This window comes from Danio rerio, chromosome 11, assembly GCF_049306965.1.
Source record: "Danio rerio strain Tuebingen ecotype United States chromosome 11, GRCz12tu, whole genome shotgun sequence".
Lineage (NCBI taxonomy): Eukaryota > Metazoa > Chordata > Actinopteri > Cypriniformes > Danionidae > Danio > Danio rerio.
The window spans coordinates 22,037,501-22,060,978 of NC_133186.1; the positions used below are offsets into that span (position 1 = coordinate 22,037,501).

Below are 23,478 nucleotides of genomic sequence, written 5' to 3' on the forward strand. Positions count from 1 at the left end.
TATATACAGTCAAAATTATTAGCCCTCTTGTGAAACTATTTAATATGAATTTTTTTTAGATGTTTCTCAAGTGATGTTTAACAGGCTTGCGCACTGCTTTTAGCTCTGGAACAAATAGAATAAGAACAGCAATGTCAGTTTTTACTTTGCACAGATTGTATGTTCTGTTAACAAGCACTTGAACCTATGAAAACTGATTATCCTATGATTTTTAGCATAATAGAAATTTACTTTTTAAAGAAAAAAGACTTTGATATTTATTTCTGCTGAATACCTGGTCATATGGGATTCAGTGGTGAATATGCGTATAGATAAAGCAGCCTAGGTAACCCTTCAGTTGGAGATAACAGAATGTACAATTCCTATAGTTAACCTACACATTATGTACTGTATTATGTACTGGCATCATAAAAAAAAAAGACAACAAGAAATGATTTATTACAAACTATGTAAACAATTATGTTGAAAAATGTGTTGAAAAAAATGTATATTAATAGAAAGATAGATAGATAGATAGATAGATAGATAGATAGATAGATAGATAGATAGATAGATAGATAGATAGATAGATAGATAGATAGATAGATAGATAGATAGATAGATGGATGGATGGATGGATGGATGGATGGATGGATGGATGGATGGATGGATGGATGGATGGATGGATGGATGGATGGATGGATGGATGGAGAGATTGATGGATGGATGAATTGGATGAACGGATGGATGGATGAATGGATGGATTTGATGGATTGGATGAATGGATGGATTGGATGAATGGATGAATAGATGGATGGTGGATGGATGGATGGACGGAGAGATTGATGGATGGATGGATTAGATGAACGGATGGATGGATGAATGGATGGATTTGATGGATTGGATGAATGGATGGATTGGATGAATGGATGAATGGATGAATAGATGGATGGTGGATGGATGGATGGACGGATGGATGGATGGATGGATGGATGGATGGATGGAGAGATTGATGGATGGATGGATTGGATGAACGGATGGATGGATGAATGGATGGATTTGATGGATTGGATGAATGGATGGATTGGATGAATGGATGAATGGATGAATAGATGGATGGTGGATGGATGGATGGACGGATGGAAATTGAAGCACTCATCAATCATCATTTATCCCGTCTGAGCTAAGCAGTGTAAGTCTTGATGATTTGAGATGTAAAGCAGGAGGTTTCTGCTCAGTGCCTTAATCATACAGTATAGCCTTAAAGCCTCTGTCTGAAATGGGCCATTAAAATAAGAATAGCCCCTGACCAGTGGCAGGATTAAGAAACGGCCCTGCTTATTTGTCCAGGCCCAGATGTAATACCTAAGCTTACCGACTGCAGAGGAAAGTGAAAATGTGTTGTTGAATTTATTTAGTCTCTTTAATGGACAATAGATAGCGAGGGCAGGGGGCCTCGGTGGCCGGTCCGGGGTTTAGAGGCGCTGGGCTTCTTTAATTAGGGCTGTCCTGAGGGGGGCAGAGGCCTGTGGACAGAGCAATGAATGGAGAGGGAGGAGAAGAACATGAGTGGGGAGTTCTTGTTTGATTTGGAGGGTCAGACAGGAGCACCGGCTCAGACGGATTACCATTAGTGGAAATATATAAGCACATCATATAAATAATGATCATGGCGTACTATTTCATTGAAATGTGGTGGGTTGGATTAATCATTTATTGATTGACTCTATGGTTTGCTCTTTTAATTAATTATTTTTTTAATTAAAGTATATTGTAACATATAAATGTGGTCCTTTTCTTTAACTCCAACTTAATTTAAATGTTGTTTTGTTGTTGAATTAAAGTGATTAGTATAAATTGTATTCGGTGTATTAAAATGTGCTTCCTATATTTTATTTAAGCAATGTTAAATCCATTGTTAACAATTATTTATATAGTTCTACAATATATACTTTATTTAAATTGTGTAAATTTTACAAATAATATATATACATACACACACACACACACACACATATATATATGTATTATTTATATATTATATATATATTATAAATAATACATATATATGTGTGTGTGTGTGTATGTATATATATATATATATATATATATATATATATATATATATATATATATATATATATATATATATATATATATATATATATATATATATTCATATAATGGTAACACTTTACAATAAGGTTTCATTTAATGTATTTATGAACTACACTGTTAGACATTTCAAAGGGTTTTTACAGTAACTTACTGGCAACACTGTTGCCAGTAAGTTACTGTATTTTAGATTTACAGTATACAACTGTAAATCCGTTTACAGCATGTTACTGTAGTGTCTGAAAATGGTTAACTACTGTAAAAACCTAAGTTAACAGTTAGCTACTGTAAACCTTTTAATTTTGTCCTAAATATTTTATAATATAATTTTATTAATATTATTTTAATACTATAGACCTAAAAAAGACACAATTACAAAATATTAACAAAATAAACACTCTTTATTTAAAACATTGGAGATGCTTAAAACAAGCTTAAAAATGTGTAAAAACATTACATTTCAATCATTCAAAATATTTTATTTTAAGAAAAAAAAACATTGAAAATGACAAAGCACATTAACATACATGTACAAAACTAACTTAAGTGTCTGACCTGCATATTGTTGAGAAAAAAAACCCCAATTGTACTAAGTACTACTGACATTAAACCAGACACAATTACAAAATATTCCATTCTTTAAAACATTAATAATGCTTAAAGCATTTAAGGAAAATGTGTGAAAATTACATTAAGCATTAAAATCAACAGATTAAAAATAAATAAATTACACAAAGCACTAGAACATACATGTACAATAAAAATTTAAACTTCTGAATTGCATATTGTTGGAAAAATAAATATTTGTAACTATTAGCCGACTCAGAAACAACCCAACTTTAAAATATTACTAGTTCTGGTGTCAAATGCTCAACAAGGTCTGAATTCACATGTTCAAATGCAATTCATCTTTATTTCTATTGCACTTTTACAATGTAGATCAATGATGTCAAAGCAGCTTAACATAGAAGTTCTTATAAATTGAAGCTGCTTCAGTCCAGTTTTTAGAATTGAAGCAGTAAATGTCACTGCTGAAAGTCCAAACACTGAAGAGCAAATCCACCGATCCACCAATCGTAGCCAAGTGATCCAGTGGCGACAGTGGCATGGAACAAACTTCACCAACTGACGAAAGTGTAGAATAAAATCCCTTGAGAGATACCAGGTTCAGTTGGGCACGACCAGTTCTCCTCTAGCCAAACTTGTGCAAGGCCGCAGTCTAGGCACCAGAGGCTTGAAAGTTCACCAGCGGGTGGTCAGGCTGGCCCATTGGATCAATGCGGAAACTCATTGATCAAGTGTGTCTTTTAGGATTCACTCCTCCATGACCACCACAGCATCTGGTCAGGATTTGGCCCAGTCCAGGATTATGAAAAACTCTGGATAAGGACAAACAGACTAACATAAGCATAGAAGAAGCTTGTTTAAAAAAATAAATCATATACTGGTTAATTATTTTGAAGCATGGCAGCTAGGTTGGGGTAGTTTTCAGCTGGTACTGAGCAACTGGCTCCTGCTCATAACCTGCTCACTACCATGTTTAAAAGATAACTAACCAGAATGTCCTGTTTATTTTTCCCCTAACAAGGTTTTACAAAAACATTGTAGCATTTGTGATGGGTTGATTCACTGCAGGACAGATTAGACTATTTGTTTTATGTATTCCTAATAAACTAAAACTGACTGAATACTGATAAAACTATTGAGAGTGTCTCACCTAATCCAAGTTCTCAGTTAGCTGGTGAAAGAAGGATAACTCACTGTTGTTCATGGTTGTCATTCTCTTCAGTACTTCTCCTGCTATCTTCTGGCTCACTCTGGTTGTTGCTGTGCATTTTGTTTCATCCTCTGGAATTATTTATACAAAAAATTTTATTATTTTATTTATTACAAAATATTTAGGCAACATGAAATGGGGAAAAAGACATTTAATACATAGACAAATGCATGTATCCCAATACTAATTATTGTATTTTGAAATGTCTGACCCATGACAGACCTCAATCTGCTCAAAAATATTATAAACAAAGATAAAAAAAACCTACTAAATGGTTTAATAAAAAAGGGAAAAAGATTTTTTTATTTAGCTAGCAACTAAACATGTGACACATTTTGTATTAAAAGTAACGTTAATATATTGAGAAACAAATAGATGTACAGTACTTACTGTTGTATGAGGTCCAGTTTGCACAGGCAGGCTCCCAGTATTCTATATTGAGACCATAAAAAAGCCAAAAATACAGATAAGAATACCATGCTACAATCCACAACCTCCACACAATTTTTTTTTATTTGTTTACCTTGGTTGCTTACTGGTCTTGCTTATTTTTTAAGCATAAGGCTGTGCTGATCAAGATGTTCCTCTGAAATGCTGTTTGTTTCTTCAGACAAAACCTGCTGCTGTGCCAGTGCCATATCTAAACAGAAAAAAATATAATGGTAACAATTATGTTAAACCAAATGTCAAGAGTTGTGATAAAAAAATAATTTGCAAACAATAAATAGCAAAAAGGTGGTTATTAGCATAATGCATAGAGGTAAAATTGGTTTTATATAAGCAGATTCAGACTTCCCCCTTAATAATTTAATTTCATAAAAGTATTATTTGCAAACTCTAAATAGCGAAATCATTTTAGCAGCTAATGACTATCAAAGTACAACATGCTCACGGTCAAATAAACAGTGTTAATGTTGATTTCAAGTCATACTGGCAAGCTAATTCTGATCGAATATTCAAAGTAACATGGTAAACAGTATAGAGTCTTCTAAATGAACGAATGTGCGAATATAAAACCAACTTTACCTCTATGCATATTGTAACGTTATAGATTTACGTTAGCGTTCTTATAGGTTACGTCGCGATGTTATTTTCTCAAGCTAACGTTATAAGTTACTCTAAACCAGAGAAAAATAAGTTCACAACATCTAATATATATAGTATAAATCAATATAAGTTAAACGTTGCACGTTAAAATGAGTTTGAGTCCAATTCAGTATAAACTTAGCTCAGTTTAGCTAACAGTTAACATTACCATTTTAAGATCGCTTCAGCCAATGTTGCCGAGCAAACAAATGCTAATAGAGGTGCTCAAATCAATGTCGAGTGTTGTCAGCACAGACAGACGCGCTTTTACCTGGATTATTTGTTGGTCTTTCATTCATATTCTTCTGGGGGAAAACACTCTCTGCCGGACCGTTGTCTCGTGCTAAGTGTCCCCCAAAACTGTCTGCATACCTCTGGTTCCCTCCTAAACCAAAACCCGCTGCAACACCGGTTCCTATGTAAATAAATAAAAAGATATGACGAGAACAATGGCTAATAGTCATAAACAGTCTTATTTAAAGTAATAGTAGTGTTAATGTAATAAATTAAATAAAGGTAACATCTTAATAGATGATATATTTCTCAAATGGGCGAAATAACGCCAAGCCAGAGAAAATAATAATAGCCAACTTTATACTTTACTTTGTTCTATTCTCGTCCACAAAACATTCTGTAAAATGAAACACTGCCTCAGCTTACCAGAGTAAAGTTTGTTAAATCCAGTATGTTCTTCAGGCACACTAATAAATTGTCCTCCAGAATTGCTCCAGGGTCCTCAGGCAAAATGTGGTGCAGAGTAGTCGAATCGCCGCAAGGTGGCGTTGAAGCAGTTGTGGAAAATACAGTATAATACACGAATTTTTACAAATACAGTACATCGCTGTATATGTTGTTCGACGTCACACTAAATTCCCATAATGCAACGGTAAATACAGTTATTTACCGTAAAAGGAATTTGCAGTATTACACTGGGTGAAATACAGTAAATAACTGTGTAATTTACAGAAATGTCTAACAGTGTAACTATGAACAATACTTGTATACCATTTATTAATCATAGTTTAACATTTACTAATGCTTTAATAAAATCCAAATCCAGGTTTGTTAACATTAGTTAATGCACCTTGAGCTAACGTGAACTAACAATGGACAACTGTATTTTCATAAACTAACATTGACCCTTTAACTGCCCCGTCTAGAAAAAAAAATGGATTGCATTTCTTAACTCTTAATGTCTCTATTTAACACACTCAATGCATTTTTTTATCTGCATAATTTTTAAAATATCAGCCTCCACCCAATGGTAGATATGTCAGTTTATGGCAAAAGTACTGGAATTAATACATATACTGTGAAATTAATAAAATATGAAGTGTAAGACCGATTTATTTAAAAACATAATCAAAATAAAACATTTTTGAATACTAAACTATCTTTATTTTTGTAAAGTATGCCGTCAAATATTTCAGATTCCGTTTAACACCTTTTCCTGTATTTATTTATTTATTTTTTTTTTTTAACAATAAAACCTAAATCAAGTGTAGTAGTGCAGCAGGATATTGGTTTTTTTTTTTTTTTTTTTTGACTTTAACAGTCATTATTTAAAACAATTTGTGGTCAACCATTTGATAGAGCAGGCAGTTAAAATATGAACTAATACTGTAATAAATGTATTGTTCATAGTTTGTTCATGTTAGTAAATGCTTTCACTGACATTAATCTTATTGTAAAGAGTTACCTTGTATAAATACAAAGGTTACATTTTAGTTTAGGTCACAATTCAGGCATTAACAAACCATTATCTAATGCTACTTGCTTCATAAACTACTAATTAGCTGTTTTTTAATAATTAGTAAGATAAAAGTTAGGTTTAGGTTTTGGGTAGGATTAGAGATCAAGTTTACACTTTATAACTACTAGTGAACAGTTAAAATCTAAATGCAAAATCACTCTGGACCCTTATATATCCAGCACACTTCCTGTTTGAACTGTTACCGTCTGGTCGGCGCTACAGAGCACTAAGCACAAAAACCATTTACCTCATGAACAGTTAAATATTCCCCTACCGTGCAATAAACATGTGCAATACTTTTTTGAACACATTTGTACACAGCATCTTAAGTCTAATTGCATCTCTGTTTATTGTTTGTCGTCTTTTCTCATATTTATTTTCGTCTTGACACTTGTCACTTTATGTACACTGGAAGCTTCTGTAGCCAAAACAAATTCCTTGTGTGTGTAAAGGCAATAAAACTGATTCTGATTAGCAATAGGCAGGTAAGAAGCTGGTAGTTAATAGCATGAACTGTAACTAAAGTGTTACCATTACAAATATGTTATATAAAAAATTACAAAGTCATGTTGTTGTTGTTTGAGGTAACTTAAAACACACACATTAACATATTATTGTATACATTTACACACCTAAGCACGAGCACTTTTTTATTTTGTATTTCAAGCATTGCTTGTAATGCACCTTGGTTTGGAAGTTATTTAAGTAAAAGTTGACAATTTTTTGGCTGACATCTGGCTCAGGTTAGAGAATAAGGACCTGTTTTATGTTACTATTTTTTTAAGCTTGTCTCTGTCTACATATACTAACATGCGCACATACACACAGATGCAGACCGAGCTCAGAAACATGGAATGGATGAGTTCATCTCCGCCAATCCTTGCAATTTTGACCACTCTTCCCTATTTGAGATGGTTCAGCGGCTCACACTGGACCATAGACTCAATGATTCCTACTCCTGCTTGGTAAGTCAGCTTTTCAATCAGTTTTATCTTTCTTTCTCTCCCAAAACGAAGTGCATTAGTGTAAACAGTGCCTGATTGTGTGTCTCAGGGTTGGTTCAGTCCAGGCCAGGTGTTTGTATTGGATGAGTACTGCGCCAGGTATGGAGTTCGGGGTTGTCACAGGCACCTGTGTTACCTGAGTGATCTGCTCGAAAGGGCAGAGAAAGGATCCATGATCGACCCCACACTACTGCACTACAGCTTTGCCTTCTGCGCCTCTCATGTTCATGGCAACAGGTATCACCGCTCTCACACTCTTGATCTATTTCTCACCCTCTTTCTTAACAGCCACTTCAGTTCATTCTCATTTGTAAGCACATTAATTCTCAAATCATTTATCTCTCATGTTCTCTCTCTGTCATTCATCCTGTACTCTCGCCTAAAGCTCTGTCTGCTCTCCTCCTCCTAAAATCCCTCCATCCCTCTTCACCGTCCTGCCTTTTTATCTGTCTATACATCCACTGTCCACTCATGGTCACAAAGAGAGGTAAAGTAAAACAAAAAAGAGCGCATACACTCTACCTTGGGCTGGCAAATGGATCTATTTTTCCATTATTTGTGGAAACTCCATCCTTTCTTTTTACAGATTTGTGGAGTCAGGTAATGATTCTCTCCCAGAAATGCACAGCAGTATCAGAGCTCTTACAAGAAGCTCAGGTTGCCTCATTACTTGGTTCACAGGAGTCTTTGGAGTAACTACAGTTCCCTTTAACATTTCACATCCCACGGTTATTTAAATATATACATATACAGTGGAGGAAATAAGTATTGCATGCCATGTTTGTTACTGGGAATAATATTTCTGAAGGAGCTGTTGACATGGAATTGAACCAGATTTTGGTAAAACCCAAAACCCAAACAATACAAACATTAAAATAAAATAAAACAAAACAAATCTGTAGTATTAGTTATGAGTAATAACAATGGAATGACAGAAGGAAATCTACAGTGAACTACTGAAATGTATTTAATACTTTATATAAAAGGCATTTTGGTTATAGCAACTTAAAGACAACTCTCATATGGAGAATAAATCGAGACATGAATCTCTCAAGTGATTGTTTTCACAGACGGCAATGGAGTGTAAAAATCTTGATGGTTCTGTGGGTCTCGGCTTTCATATCTGATCTTTATTTTGTATTTTCAATTGGATTCAAGTCGGGTGATTGGCTGGGCCATTCTACAGCCTGATTTTCTTTTTTTCTGAAAGCATTTAAGAGTTTTCTTGGCTGTGTTTTGAATCATTGTCTTGCTAAAATGTTCACCCTGTTCTCACCTCAATCATCCTGGTAATGTAGATGTTGGCCCGAAGCAGATAATTTTCATTTACAATGATGAAGGGCAGGGGGTTGCTGAATAACTTCTAGAATTTTAGCTTCTTTATGGGCTTTTACTGTCTGTCTACACCTCCCTTTCTTCATGTGTTCAATACTTTATCCCTGTGTCATTTCTAGTTATTGCTCATAACTTTATTTGTAAACTAATTCGTTTTGTTTTCTTCGCATATATGGATTTCTTTTGTTGCTACCAACATCCAGTGAAAAAATCAATTCAACAGCACCTTTAGAATTGTGTTTTCTGAGGAAAATGGTGGTTTGTTCAATACTTATTTCACCCACTGTATATAATAAAAACATTCATTTAAATATTGCAATGTAACAAAATGGCTATTAGCAGACACTATTTAAATAAAAAAGTAAATAAAGATAAGCTAACAAATGAATAAATAGTATAGCCACTATCTTTAACTTTTGCTTGTGCTCTGATTCCTTTTGCATGTGGCTTATTAGTTTTTCATCAAAAACATTTTTATATAGAGACACATATTTTAAGATATTATATATAATATATTTTATTTACAAATAAACAAACAAACATACATACCGATCAAAAGCTTGGGGTCAGGTTTTTCATGGTTTTTTTTTGTTTTTTTTTTAATTGTTCTGTTTAGTAAGGTGGCATTTATTAAATGTAAAAAAGTTGCTAAATTGTTAAATACTTATTAATTTAATATTTATTTATCACTTATTGTATGTAATTTCAAATAAAATTATTACTTTAGTCATTATTGCTTTTATTACTATTACCATCAATAATAATAATAATAATAATAATAATAATAATAATAGAGTGATTTCTGAAGGATCATTTGACTCTGAAGACTGGAGCAATAAAGCTGAAAATTCATAATTAAAATCACTAGAATTAATTATTAAATTCAATTATAATACCGTATTTTTGAATAAATAAAAGCAGCCTTGGTGAGCAGGTGAAGCTTATTTTAAAACATTTAAAAATCCTACTGACCCCAAACCTGTAGTTTATATTTACAGATATATGTACAACATATGTACAAATAAATAAATAAAGTGGTAAGATGGTAAGATACTAATGATAGTAATCATCATCATCATCATCATATTTTCAGATATAATCCTCATTCAGATTTTTTTTTTTTTTGAAGAACAAAATAGCTTCTTCCTAATTCATTAATCAGTTATTATATTAGTATAGTAGTATAGAGTATGATAAATAGTTTTACATAAAATGTAACATAAGAAATATCCAAATATTTGTTTTAATGAAAAGGTCATTTATCAAACACAAAAGTAAATAAACAACTAATACTGTTAAATCTCTATTTAGTTAATTTGTGCTCTTTTGATTTGACCTTTTTAGTGATATTGTTTTATTATTTTTATTATCTGGACCTATGAGAAAGAATTCCTGCTTCCTTTTGCATTGGGCTGATTTGTAAACAACATAGAAAGTGGATTGCTGTCCCCAACATTCACAATCTCCTCACATTTTAGTCTTCTTATTATTGTATGCAGTATATTTTATTTATATGTAATATTATTTTTTATATATATGTAATCTTATTTTTTTCTTTCGTGACTAACATTCAGATCATTTCTTTAATTAAATGTTTATTTATTTATTTTTAGTTTCTGCCTGTTTTTTTATTCTCATTGTTTTCTGCATGATTTATGTTATTTCTCTTCTTCTTTTGTTTCTCGTTTACCCTCACACCATCTTTCGATAACCTTTGTGAATGTGCACCTTTATGAATGAACATATGTGTGTGTGTGTGTGTGTGTGATTTGAAGCCAAAGAGTGACTGAGCTTCTGAAATGGCCCGTATCAGAGACGGAGCTACTTAGTTCTCTGTTTCCCTCCCCCCCTGAGCCCTTGACCCCCTCTAAAAAAGAGAACAGAATCATGGAGGTCTGGAGAAAAAAGTCGCAGGTGCTCACAGGCTCCAGAAGGTGAGAATTTAAATGCAGGCCTCTTTTTGGTCTGGGTGAACAGTAAGCTTCACCCTTAACCTGTGAAACTGGGGAAATGTGAGTGAGGGGCAATTTTTTACATTGTTTTTGTTTATAGCATTATTCGTTGTTTTGTGTCTTGCGTTTTATTCTATTTGTTGGTTTTATTTCCTATTTTTATAGTGTGCAAAATAGCAGCTTTATATAGTGTACAGTTTTTAAACTGAGATGGCTTGTGAAATTTCTTTAAACATGTAAAGTCACAATTTAAAGAAAAAAAGGTCATAATTGTTAGATTATTGTGAGCATTGATAAAAAAATCTGACAACATCTGATGATGACTAATGATTTCTGCTAATTAATTTTGCCTTACATTTAGGCTTTTTTCTCACAGTTTAGAGAGGGAACTCTGTATTGTGAGGTATACAGTAGCAAATATACAATTTTATGATCTCTAAAGTTATTAGGTTTTCTTACGACTGTCTTTCTTATGACTTTATTGATTTTTTAAATTTCTTTTATGAATTTCCCTGCAAATTAAACATTGTTTCTCACAATTCTGAGTTTATATCTTACTATTTAGATTTTGTTACTTATAAGTTTATTCAAAATAATTGTAATAAAATATAATATTATTATGCTCCGATCACAATTTTTGCAGCCGATACCGAGAACCGGTTCCTTGTCTTGGTGATCAGACGATACAGAGCATTGATTCTGATGCTTCAAGCATTAAGCACATTTTCTTTCTAAGATGACTCCAGAGAATCAATTAAGGATGCTGCATATAATCCCTTAAACACGTCTCTTATAATCATTTAGTGTGGACATGCCATGGCCAGAAGCAGCTTTACAGAAAATAATACAACACAGATAAAAATCGATCGAGTCATTGAATGTGATTATCGGCCGATACTCTGCGATCAGTCATGAGATCAGCCAGATTGGCGAGTACCGATCGAATCACTGAAAGTGATTATCGGCTGATACTGATCAGAGCATCCTTAATTATTATTATATATTTGTAATTATGTCTTATAGATTTTAGGCTTTCTTGCAATTCTGACTTATTTCTCAGTTCTTAGTTTACATCGCCCAATTGTAACTTTTTTTATGTATAATGTAACTTGTATTTATAATTCTAATTTCGACATTTTCTGAGTTTTCAGACTTTGTGAGTTTAAATCTAAAAAAATCTAAAAAATAAAAATAAAAATTTATGACATTATTTTTGACGTTAAATCTGAGGTAAAGTTTTGCCATTTCAACTTTTCTGTATTTGGCATATTTATATATTAAAATATATAATTTCACACACACATACATACAGTGCTCAACATATATAATTACCCCCCTTTCAAATCTATCTTTAAAATTCATATTTTTAATATGAAGCTTTACAATATTATATTTGTGCATATAGATTATTAGATTAGTCAGTACTGAAACCAAATCTGGAGCTTATCTAACAAGATAACTTATGATAATAGTCCAAAAACTAGCAGACCCAAATTTATATGTTATCAAAAAATATTAAAGATAAAAAATTTAGTTGAGATTTTTAGGTTGTAATTTCTTTTTGCATTATTTTACTTGAATTTAATTGTATTATCTTTCAATTTCTAAATATGTTTGGTGACTAAAATATATAAATGTACCAAAATACATTGAATATGTTCACTGAGAAATGGATCAAATTATTCATTTTTAAAATGGGGTGTACTCAATTATCCTGAGCACTGTGGAAATAATTTTTTATGTAATTTTTCATAATACTGAGTTTATATTGTCTAAGCTTTCTTGTATATATTTCAGACTTTTTAAAATAAGGGTTCTTACTGACTTTTGAGTCCATACCTCACAATTAGGACTTTTTTCTGAGAACTGTGCCTTTTTTTCTTGCATTTGTGACTTAATAGGCTTTCTTACTTTTTTTTCATTTCTTACCGTTTTTGGTCCATATCTCACAAAATTATGTAGAAATATTATTTTATTTATTTATTTATTTATTTATTTATTTTTATTTATTTTTATTTTTTTTTTCAAATCTTGTAGCTGAAGCATTTAGACTCCACCGCATGCCTGAATTTATATTTGTGTGACAGTGAGAGAGAGAAAAATGAGGATGAGCAGGCAAACAGAAAGTGATAGACATGTGTCGAACCAGTGAGAAACATGACGGCTAAAGAAAGAGAAAGAGCGAGGGACACTATGGATGCTGCCTTAAGGTCATGGCTGACAGGATGACAGGTCATTGCTCTGTCTCTCCATCTCTCTTTCCAAACTGTCCGAGGCCCATGCTTGTGCCAAAACCTCACGTCCAGCCAAACACGCTCTTTATAGCTGACATGGCCCTCAATCTTAACCTCTTGGCACTGGACTGCTATTCTGATGTATATTTAAAGCCAAATAATCTACAAGTGTTACAGATGGCGACCGTGGCTCTGTAATGCTGTTTGACATGGTGCTACTGCACCATTACCATATCTGGATAATCATATCTCATAACACGCTATTATGAATATGCATGAGGATGTGTAGTGTTAATAAAGGGATCAAAAATGGAATTAGTGTGGGAGAACAAAATCTTTTGTTTAGCATGTGGGTTATTATTGTCTGCAAGAGAATATATCTTTGTAGGCAGGGTACACAAACAGTCATAGTGATATTGTATATATATATATATTTTTTTTTAATTAAGATTTATAGATCATGAAAGGTTTTGGGTAACACCTTAAAATTAATGGTCCATTGGTTAATGTTAATGTATTTAATAACATGAACAAACAATTAGTAATACATTTATTGCTGTATTTATAATCTTTGTTGACATTAATATTAGTTATTTAAGTTGAAAAAATGTTATAGTTCATGTTAGCTAATGTTAACTCACTGTTCATTAATTAATGTTAACAAGCACAACTTGCTTGCATTAGCAGGCGCGTAGCCAGCCCGGCGCAAGTGGTGTTTTTTTTTCTCAAAAAACTGTACCTCTTTACAGTTATTCGCCTCATTTTCTATTTAATTATGAGATTTAAGTACTGAATTTAGGTGACATTTTAAGCACTATTTTTAGCTGAATTAGCTTGTCGGATGGTCATCATAAGCAAACTTTTTGTGCAATTATTTACACTAAAGAAATATGACAAATATTTATTTTAAAATACAAATAATCATAATATAATAATAATAATAATATCATTAGCAAAAACTGTAGCCTATTGTAATTTGCTAGGCAAATAACAAACTTAATTATCAAACTACAAGATTATTTATACTTACTCAACGTTACATTAACTAATGGACCATTATTCTAAAGTGCTGCCAATTGATGATGCAAATCTGGAATCTAAATACTCAGAAAATTGCATTTATTTGTCTAAACAAAGTGCTTAGAATGCATATTACTAATTGAAAATCAAGTTTTGATATGTTACATTAAGAAATTAACATGTTAATGGAAGATCTTTTCTTAATGTTCTTGTGATTTGAGGCATAAAAGAAAAAAAAAATCTAATCAAAAAGCGTCTGCTAAATGACTAAATGTAAATGTAAATTTGTCTTGTTTTGTGATCCAGACTCCAGGGCCACATTAAATAATATTGTTTAAAAGTGATAATAATATAATATTTTAAATGTATATAAATTAGGGATGTGCCGATCAGGTTTTTTTGTCCCCATGTCCAAGTCATTTGAGGATCTACCGATACCGAAACCCGATCCGATACTTTTATAAAGATATGATATGCTTCTGTTAGGTAGCTTGAACAATCAAGTAATAAATAGCATAAATTCTTGACTTTTGGGTACATATTTTAAAAATCCAATATAAAAACAAATAGCACCTCAACTTAAAATACTCAGCAGGCAATCCCAATTTACATATCTCACAGTTTGCTATGGCATCGCTGTCGTCATCAATTTTACAATACATCCAGACCGCAGACATACTCGCGCTTTCTGCTTCAAAGTGCTTCTGTGTTCTACTTTGCAGGTATTTCACCAAAAGCGTCTCTGCCAGTTAAAAAGAGGTCTAACTCTGTGCCAATGCATAACTAAGCATAACTATAGATGTGTTCAAAATTATTAGAATATATACATATTCAAGTTCTGATCGGGAGGTAACGTCTGATTCCGATGGAGTCTGAAACCTTGTGATCTGTCTTGATTTCCGATCACTTCATTGAATCTGGACATCCCTGAAATAAATGAAACAGTTTCATAGTACAATGTTGGCAATACTATGGTATTGTGATTTTCATTGCATTGAGAAAATTATTTTTCTTTTGTGGTTGTGTGTACTGTACATGTTTGTGTGGTTGTGGGTTTTATTTATTTATTTATTTTTTATTTTTTTTTGTAGTTTTTTTGTGATTTTGATAAAAAAGTAATCTAATCAAAAAGTAAACTAATCTGCTATTGTTATTTATTTTTGTAGTTTGCTTTGTATTTGTAGCCTTGTTTTATTTTTCAATTTGTTTTCTATTTGTGCTATTTTTGTTTTAGGGATAATTGTTTTATTCTATTATTTACATTTTCTGTTTTACCGTCTTCCCTGACACACAAAAACCTATAATGTCTTCTCGCTAGTCCATCTTTTATCCATCAGTTTTGTTGTGACACACAGCTAGAACAGAAACACACTCACAGCCGACGTATGTCACCTGCACGCAGTTTAACACAAAAACACACACACACGCTTATGCAGAATGGGACTAAAGGGCCCGACTCCTTATCGTTTGTGACATGGTAGACGAAAGCAGGGCTGTGAGCAGAGTGTATGTGACAGTGGAGGCGCGGGCCGGCCTGACAGCAGTTTGAGGAGCAGGAGACATGACACGCTCCTCGTCAGGCCTGCACACGCTGAAGGACAGCAGGGGAGAAGCCAGAGAAGGGGGCAGGGATTTCAAGGGGGAACACACACCAGACAGGGCCCATCGCTCTGTAGGGTTTTTTGGGGGGGCTGGTGACCAGCTCGCCCCCTCTGGTTCACAAAAATACCTAGTTGTACATGAGAGATGTATATAACTAGCCATTCTCTTATCAATTAAGCAAGATCAGTTGCATGAATAAGGTTTTATGTAGAAATTCTTAACACCTCAGTTTAACTACAGTACTAATTGTCACTGTTAACTAATGGCTTATTTACAGTAAAATCTAGTACAGGTTAACATTATATCAAAACATCTGTTTATATTTTTCAAAACAACTAACCACAGAGTTATGGGATCAGAAAAATATCAATCTGTAAACATGTTTTAAATTATAAATGAGGAAAGTAAGCATGCATTATGGATGTGACCAAAAATCTGCGATTTTCCAGAATACAACATACTTTGTAGAAATTATGTGAATTAAACTGCACAACCCAAAAGAAACAATGATAATAAAAAGGATAAGAGTTGGCTCACTATAGAACAAAAAATATTGATTTTATTTTTAATTAAAATGTTTGCATTTTAATGAAAAATCTTTGTTATGGATGTGACATCTTTGACAGATGTGACATTATTACTTGTGTGACTTTGTGAAATCAAATATGTTTGAAAACATTGACAGAGACATGTTTGAGCATTTATTAAGTACTGTAAAATACTTCCTTACACAACAAACATAGAAACTGTTTTAATATTTTGGTGAAAACCTTTTTTAATGTTTTAATTTTTATTTTTTTCATGGCAAGGTTGACATTTGCATGGAATTGCTCCTATGATCAACATATTGGCTGTTTATAAGTATTTATAATGTTCATATTCTGTGTAATCTTATTCTACATCCCCAATCCTACATAAATCTAACTACTACCTTAATAACTACTGCTTAATAACCAGCAAATTAGGTTTATGGAGTTTATTGATGCAAAAGTCATAGTTAATGGCTAATTAAAAGTGAGAATGAACATCAAAATAAAGTGTGATCTTATTTACCTCATTGACTTGCAACTGTTTATTTATAAGCTTTCTCTGTAATACATTAGAAAAATGTGTACTATTAAGAAGTTGCTTTTAAACATGTCTCTTGGCTCTTTATTACATCTACTTTACTAACTTTTAATAAGCAGCAAATTAAAAGTTTATTGAAGCAAAAAAAAAAAGAGTAAATGGTAACAAACTATTTATATGTGCTGAATTTAACCAAAGAAAAATTGGACAAAAGCACGCTCATCCCTCTTAATTGGGTGCTCAGCCAAAAAACGCAAGAGGTGCAAATTAAATTTATCAAAGGTGGCAACACCAAAGCTCCAAAAATACAAATTTATTAAAATCAAAAAGCTGACACAAAGCCTATTTCTGAATTTAAACAAACAAATTACATTTAGCAATGTTTAACTTAATTTGTTTGTTTAAATTTAGCCAATCGTAATTGTTTGCAACCACTTACCTAAAAAAAGGAAATCCAATTACTTATTTTTTCTGTGTAAATATATACAATATAGTATAATATTGTGTTTTTAAGGTGTTATATTGTTTCTCTATACTTTCTCTGTCACTCCTGGTTTTTATTTATCTTGTTTTGACTTGTTCTCTTGCAATTCTTGCATTTATAGGTTTGTCTCCCATAGTTCTGGTTTTTATCTTGCAGTTCTGACATTACTTTCCTTAAACAATGAGTTAGTACAATTTATCACAAGTCTGAAAATAATGACATGTTTTGTTGCTACTATTCCTTGATAACGCTTCTTTAACTATCTCTCTCTCAGTTTTGAGTTTATCGTTTAGTCATCATCCACTTTTTTCAAACCTGTTTGAGTTTCTGTCTTCAGCTGAACACATAGGAAGATATACTAAATATTGTTTGTAAAAAGAAACTATTGACTTCCATATGTTTACTATGATTTTTTTTCCTTCTTCATATCTTGTTTGTGTGTTCAACTCAAGAAGCATTGAGTGTGAGTAAATAGTAAGAAAATTGTGTGACTTCATTTTATGGTAAATTGTGGTAAAACAAATTTCAGTTTTGCACATTTTTGCAAATATCAGTTTTTGTGCATTTACTAAACATGAATTAACACTGTGCATCATGGTCATTTGGCTAATAAGCTTAGAAGTGGCACTAGACATATCAGATGGTCTGTTTCACAGCCTTTTTCTCTCTGTTTTGGAGTCACAGTAAAAATCTTGTGTGTGTGTGTGTGTGTGTGTGTGTGTGTGTGTGTGTGTGTGTGTGTGTGTGTGTGTGTGTGTGTGTGTGTGTGTGTGTGTGTGTGTGTGTGTGTGTGTGTGTGTAGTGAGTGGTTGAACTTCTGAATGCTGTCAGCAGGGGTCTGTGGTACCGTTATCCCCACCAATGTCTTTGTATTTGGAAGGACTTTTTTTTTTGGCCATGACCATGAACGGGGGTTGGGGAGTGGTTTTGAGATTAGGCATTTTTAAAGACCCTTGCCCGAGGAGAGGGTGACAAACACACACACACACACACACACACGCACGCACGCACGCACGCACGCACGCACACACACACACACACGCACAAACACACAAACACACAAACAAACATACACACAATTCCGCAGACATTAGTACCTAAAATGCATGGCACAATTGCACATATTTTAGAGTGATTAAAATGATCACTAAAAAATGTCTTTTCTTAATAGAAGTTGGTTTATTGCTTTTTTTCTGTGACTGATATAAATGTCAAGTAAGCTGTAATCATTTGCCTGACCAAGTAAATCTATCTATCTATCTATCTATCTATCTATCTATCTATCTATCTATCTATCTATCTATCTATCTATCTATCTATCTATCTATCTATCTATCTATCTATCTATCTATCTATCTATCTATCTATCTATCTATCTATCTATCTATCTATCTATCTATCTATCTATCTATCTATCTATCTATCTATCATCTATCTGTCTGTCTGTCTGTCTGTCTGTCTGTCTGTCTGTCTGTCTGTCTGTCTGTCTGTCTGTTTGTCTGTCTGTCTCTGTCTGTTTTTTATTTTTATATTTTATTGATCAATTTATTTATCTATCTACTTATTTATTTGTCTGCTTGTTTGTTTGAACTATTTTGTCTTACTTTTTTAGCCTAGTTTTGCTTTATTTTTGGGTGGGGTGGTGGGGTGGTTGGGTTGACTTGTGATTTTGTTTTTATTTTGTTTTTGATTTGTCGGGTGTTTTTTTTATTTGTTTGGTGTGTGTGTGTGTGTGTGTGTGTGTGTGTGTGTGTGTGTGTGTGTGTGTGTGTGTGTGTGTGTGTGTGTGTGTGTGTTGTTTTCTTTGTTGCTTTTGTAGTCTTGTTTTGTGGTTTTTGCTTTCATGGTTGTTTTTGTAGTTTTAGGGAGGATTTTGTGTTGCATTATCACCTCCATCCACAAAAAAGAAAACAGTCACAAAAGTCTTCCATAAAGACACCTGATATACCAGATTTACAGACTAAATGGTCGCCCACTGAAGCTAAGCAGGGCTGTTCCTGGTCAGTACCTGTATGGGAGACCACATGGGAAAGCTAGGTTGCTGCCGTAAGTGGTGTTAATGAGACCAGCAGGGGGCACTTGACGTTTGGTCTGTGTGGCTTCTAATGCCCTAGTATATTGATGGAGACTCTATACTGCTCAGTGAGTGCCGTCTTTCAGATGAGACATTAAACCGAGGTCCTGACTCTCTGTGGTTGTTAAAAATATTTTTAGAAAAAGAGTAGGGGTTTAACCCCGGCATCCTGACCAAATTTGCCCACTGGCCTCTGTCCATCATGGCCTCATAATCATCCTCATATCATAACGTCTCCTCTCCACCAACCAGCTGGTGTGTGGTGTGTGGTCTGGTGCAATATGGCTGCCGTTGCGTCAGCCAGATGGATGCTGCACACTAGTGGTGGATGAGGAGATTTCCCCCAAAAATGCGCTTTGAGTGTCTAGAAAAGCCCTATATAAATGTAAGGAATTGTTATTATAGTACATGCAAAGTCTCCATATAACTTTTACACATTACATGAATGCATAGAAAAGTATAATAATTTTGGCTCCTCTAGGAAAAATAAATAGTGTCTTATTCCCATAGTGTCTTTTTTTCCCTTTTGTAACTGTAGTTGCTGGAATCTCTCACTACACACTTTCTAAACTGTGCACTTAAATAAGGCAGCCATAAGTGGAACTTCATTTATACTGCGAGTATAATATTCATCTGTGGCCTGTTTAAGATCCTTCATGAGACCTTGCGATTGTATCTGTGCCTCTTGTTATCACAATGAGAGGAGAAGTGGCATTTATTTGTTTTCTTTGTGTGTATGTGTGTGCGTACGTGTGTTTCCCATCAGGCCTGATGGAATCGGTACGGTTTTAGTCAATGAGAAAGAACATTTTGAAGAAATCAAAGAACGACTGCGGGTCCTGCTTGAAAACCAGATCACACACTTCAGGTACATTACTGTCAGACAGTTTTGTTATTTTGACTTGTTAATTTATGCTCTAGATGACAATGTATATATTATTTCCAATTTGCAGGAACTATCAACAGTTGTTCACAGAATAAATCCAGAGAAATTGAGAGTTTTAATGCATAAATATATAGCTAAATGTGTATGTATGTATGTATGTATGTATGTATGTATGCATGTATGTGTGTTTACTGTATATACTGTATGCAGGGTAAAACTATATATCCAATAATTATCTTTCACACATGAGTGTACATAAGCTAAAACTGTACTTGCAAATGAAGGACAAGAATATTTTTGTTCTTTATGGAGATTTCTAGCAATGTTGAATGTGTTAGTATTTAAAAGCAGACTATAACCGCCTGTAAAATGTTCTTTTAACAGGTATTGCTTTCCATTTGGACGGCCAGAGGGAGCCTTAAAAGCCACGTTGTCACTGCTTGAGAGGGTCTGTTCTTATCTTTAACAGTTTTAACTTGCACTCAGTCTTTTTACTAAATAAGAGAATTTTATTTCAGCAGTTTATTTTCAGATATTATAAACATAATTTGATTATATATCATGGTAAACAAAATAAAAAATATATTTTTACTTTAACATTAAATAAAAAGCTATTAAAACATAAAAATGCAACAAAATAATTATAAAGATAAAATATTAACTATTTTATTGACAATATTGAAAGTATAAAATTAACTGTTTATTATGTTTTAATTAATCAAAGTGATTTTATGTACAGTTTAGTTTTTCTGATATTTTTCCAAGTGCTGCTAATTTTTAAACACATTTTAAATCTAATATTTTAATAACTAATTAATTTTTTTCTTTGTCATGATGAAGGTACAAAATGTTTTCCTAGTTATTTTGCAAGATACTAGTATTCCGCTTAAAGCACACTTTAGAGACTTAACTAGGCAATTTAGGTCACTCAAGTTAGTTTAAGCAAGTCCTGGGATAACTGTGGTTTATATTATAGCCAATTGTAAAAAAAATAAAACAATTTAGGGGCCTAACAATATTGACATTTTCTTTTATAAACTGTTTTTATTCCAGCCAAACTAAATGAAACAAGGCTCTTTTTTTACAGAAGAAAATAGTTATTAAATAATATAGGAAATTTTGTGAAAATGTCCTTGCTCAGAACTTGGTAATTGAAAATAATTGTAACTAAAAATACAGGAGGGCTATTATGTTAATTATATTGAATAAGTAAATATTTTATTAGTTTAAATAACCCAGCTACTCTCAAAAGTGAGCATGCAGTTGATTTGTGATGTTTTTCAGGTCCTGATGAAGGACATTGTGACCCCGGTTCCTCAGGATGAGGTAAAGGCTGTGATCCGCAAGTGTCTGGAGCAGGCAGCTTTAGTCAATTATCAGCGCCTCTCAGAATATGCCAAGGTGGAAGGTAGGAAACTTGTGTTTCTCCTCCTCTTCAGCAACACAGTGCATAATCCTGTCTCTGAAACTGTGCTTAACAACAGTGATGATTAACTAACCCCCATTATACAGAAGTCGTGCTGAAATGCAACTGATATTGTTTATTTCAAAACAGGAAAGTTCAGGAGAACTCATTAAAAGTCAATATGTTATTTTGGGATTTTGAAATAAGTTTATAAGTTAAATAAATAAATATAATATTATGAATCAATTTTTTTTATTTGTAATGTTTATATGATTTCATGTTGTTATTATTATTATTATTGTTATTATTATTATTATAGAAGCTATAAGCTGCAGATTTATAAAACTGTGTGGTAATAAATATAATCATTAAGAAAGGTTTATTATTTTAATAAATTATAATTTTATGAACCCATGTTTATTATTATTATTATTATTATTATTATTATTATTATTATTATTATCATCATCATCATCATCATCATCATCATCATCGTCATTATTATTATTATTATTATTATTATTATTATTATTATTATTATATAAGCTATAAGTTTCAGATAACTGTATGGTAATAAATATACTCATTATGAAAGGTTTATTATTTTAATAAGTTAATATTTTATGACCTTATTTATTATTATTATTATTATTATTATTATTATTATTATTATTATTATTATTATTATTATTATATAAGCTATAATAAAGTTGCAAATTAATTACATTTTATGGTAATAAATATTGTTAATTAGGAAAAGCTGATGATCCTGAGTTGTTGTTGTTGTTATTATTAGTATTAATGTTATTTTATAAGATATAAGTTGCAGCTTAATTAAAATGTATAGTTATAAAAATATTTATTAATAAAAGTTTACTGTTTTATTAAGCTGTTAATTTATCACCCCTTGTTTTTGCGTTTTATTATTATGATTAATATTTATAAAAATGTATTTTATTTTATTTTTTTAAGAATTAATATTCTAATAAAGCATTCTCTACAATCTCTTATGACCCATTCCTTACTTTTTGAATAAGTTTTTATTGTTCCAGGTTTGTTTTAGTCCTTTCTAGAAGTTTGTAAGTAAAAATGCATTCAATTCCCTCTCTCCAACCCTGGCCAGAGTGCTGTACTGCTCTGCTCGATGGTTTTCTGCTGCCCTTTCTGGATGTTTGCCTCTTTCCTGTGGTTTACAGTAGCTTTTACTGTAGTTCTAGAATGATTTAATATAAAAAAAATAAACAAACTTCTCCTTTCTAGCTTTTCGTCATTTATCCAGCTCCCCTGCTTCATCTGTTTACTGCAGAATCACTGCCTTCTACTGGCTTTCTCTGTCTTTTTTCCCTTTCTTTTTCTTCTTCTCTCTCACTGTCTGTCCCATATGGGGTTAGATTTGTTACAGTAGTCAAAATGAATGATTCACAAATCAATTAACTAAAATGAAACACTTTCACAAATAAATAAAATGAGATATGCAAATGTATGGTTCACAAAAAATGTGCTTGATTCACAAATAAATAAAATGACCAGACATGTGACAAAATCAAATGATCAAACTGTTTTGACACTGAAGATTATTTATAAAAATAAAATGAAAATGTTTATATTACATCAGTTTTACTTCTTAAATGCAAGAATATTTAGCAATTTAATGTTTATTGTTGCATTTTTTAGATACTTTGTGAGTAGAATAGAGTATGGACG

General features: G+C 32.4%; 1 protein-coding gene and 1 long non-coding RNA gene across 31 annotated transcripts in view; one reads left to right on the top strand and one right to left on the bottom strand.

The window, feature by feature from the left end:
- The window catches only part of cadpsa (Ca2+-dependent activator protein for secretion a), a 252,412-nt gene that overhangs the window by 158,227 nt on the left and 70,707 nt on the right, over nucleotides 1-23,478 (top strand). For 16 of the 29 annotated variants that reach the window (XM_073916634.1, XM_073916642.1, XM_073916643.1 and 13 more), the window contains exons 13-17: nucleotides 7,539-7,675; nucleotides 7,764-7,951; nucleotides 20,250-20,351; nucleotides 20,754-20,817; nucleotides 21,654-21,777. In XM_073916634.1, the coding sequence (XP_073772735.1) occupies nucleotides 7,539-7,675; nucleotides 7,764-7,951; nucleotides 20,250-20,351; nucleotides 20,754-20,817; nucleotides 21,654-21,777 (615 nt within the window). Of the gene's footprint in view, nucleotides 1-7,538; nucleotides 7,676-7,763; nucleotides 7,952-8,099; nucleotides 8,202-10,824; nucleotides 10,984-20,249; nucleotides 20,352-20,753; nucleotides 20,818-21,653; nucleotides 21,778-22,897; nucleotides 23,074-23,478 lie in introns of those variants that run through there. The other 13 variants (XM_073916631.1, XM_068224318.2, XM_068224327.2 and 10 more) reach the window with 4 other exon arrangements.
- LOC141376591 (uncharacterized) lies at nucleotides 2,477-5,716 on the bottom strand. Of its 2 annotated transcripts, none has more exons than XR_012387133.1 (6): nucleotides 5,618-5,716; nucleotides 5,229-5,372; nucleotides 4,395-4,511; nucleotides 4,262-4,303; nucleotides 3,856-3,942; nucleotides 2,477-3,473 (listed from the first exon to the last, which is right to left on the bottom strand). It is a non-coding gene; the product is annotated as an uncharacterized lncRNA (long non-coding RNA). The 2 variants fall into 2 exon arrangements; XR_012387134.1 differs by having other exon boundaries at nucleotides 3,812-3,942; nucleotides 5,618-5,704.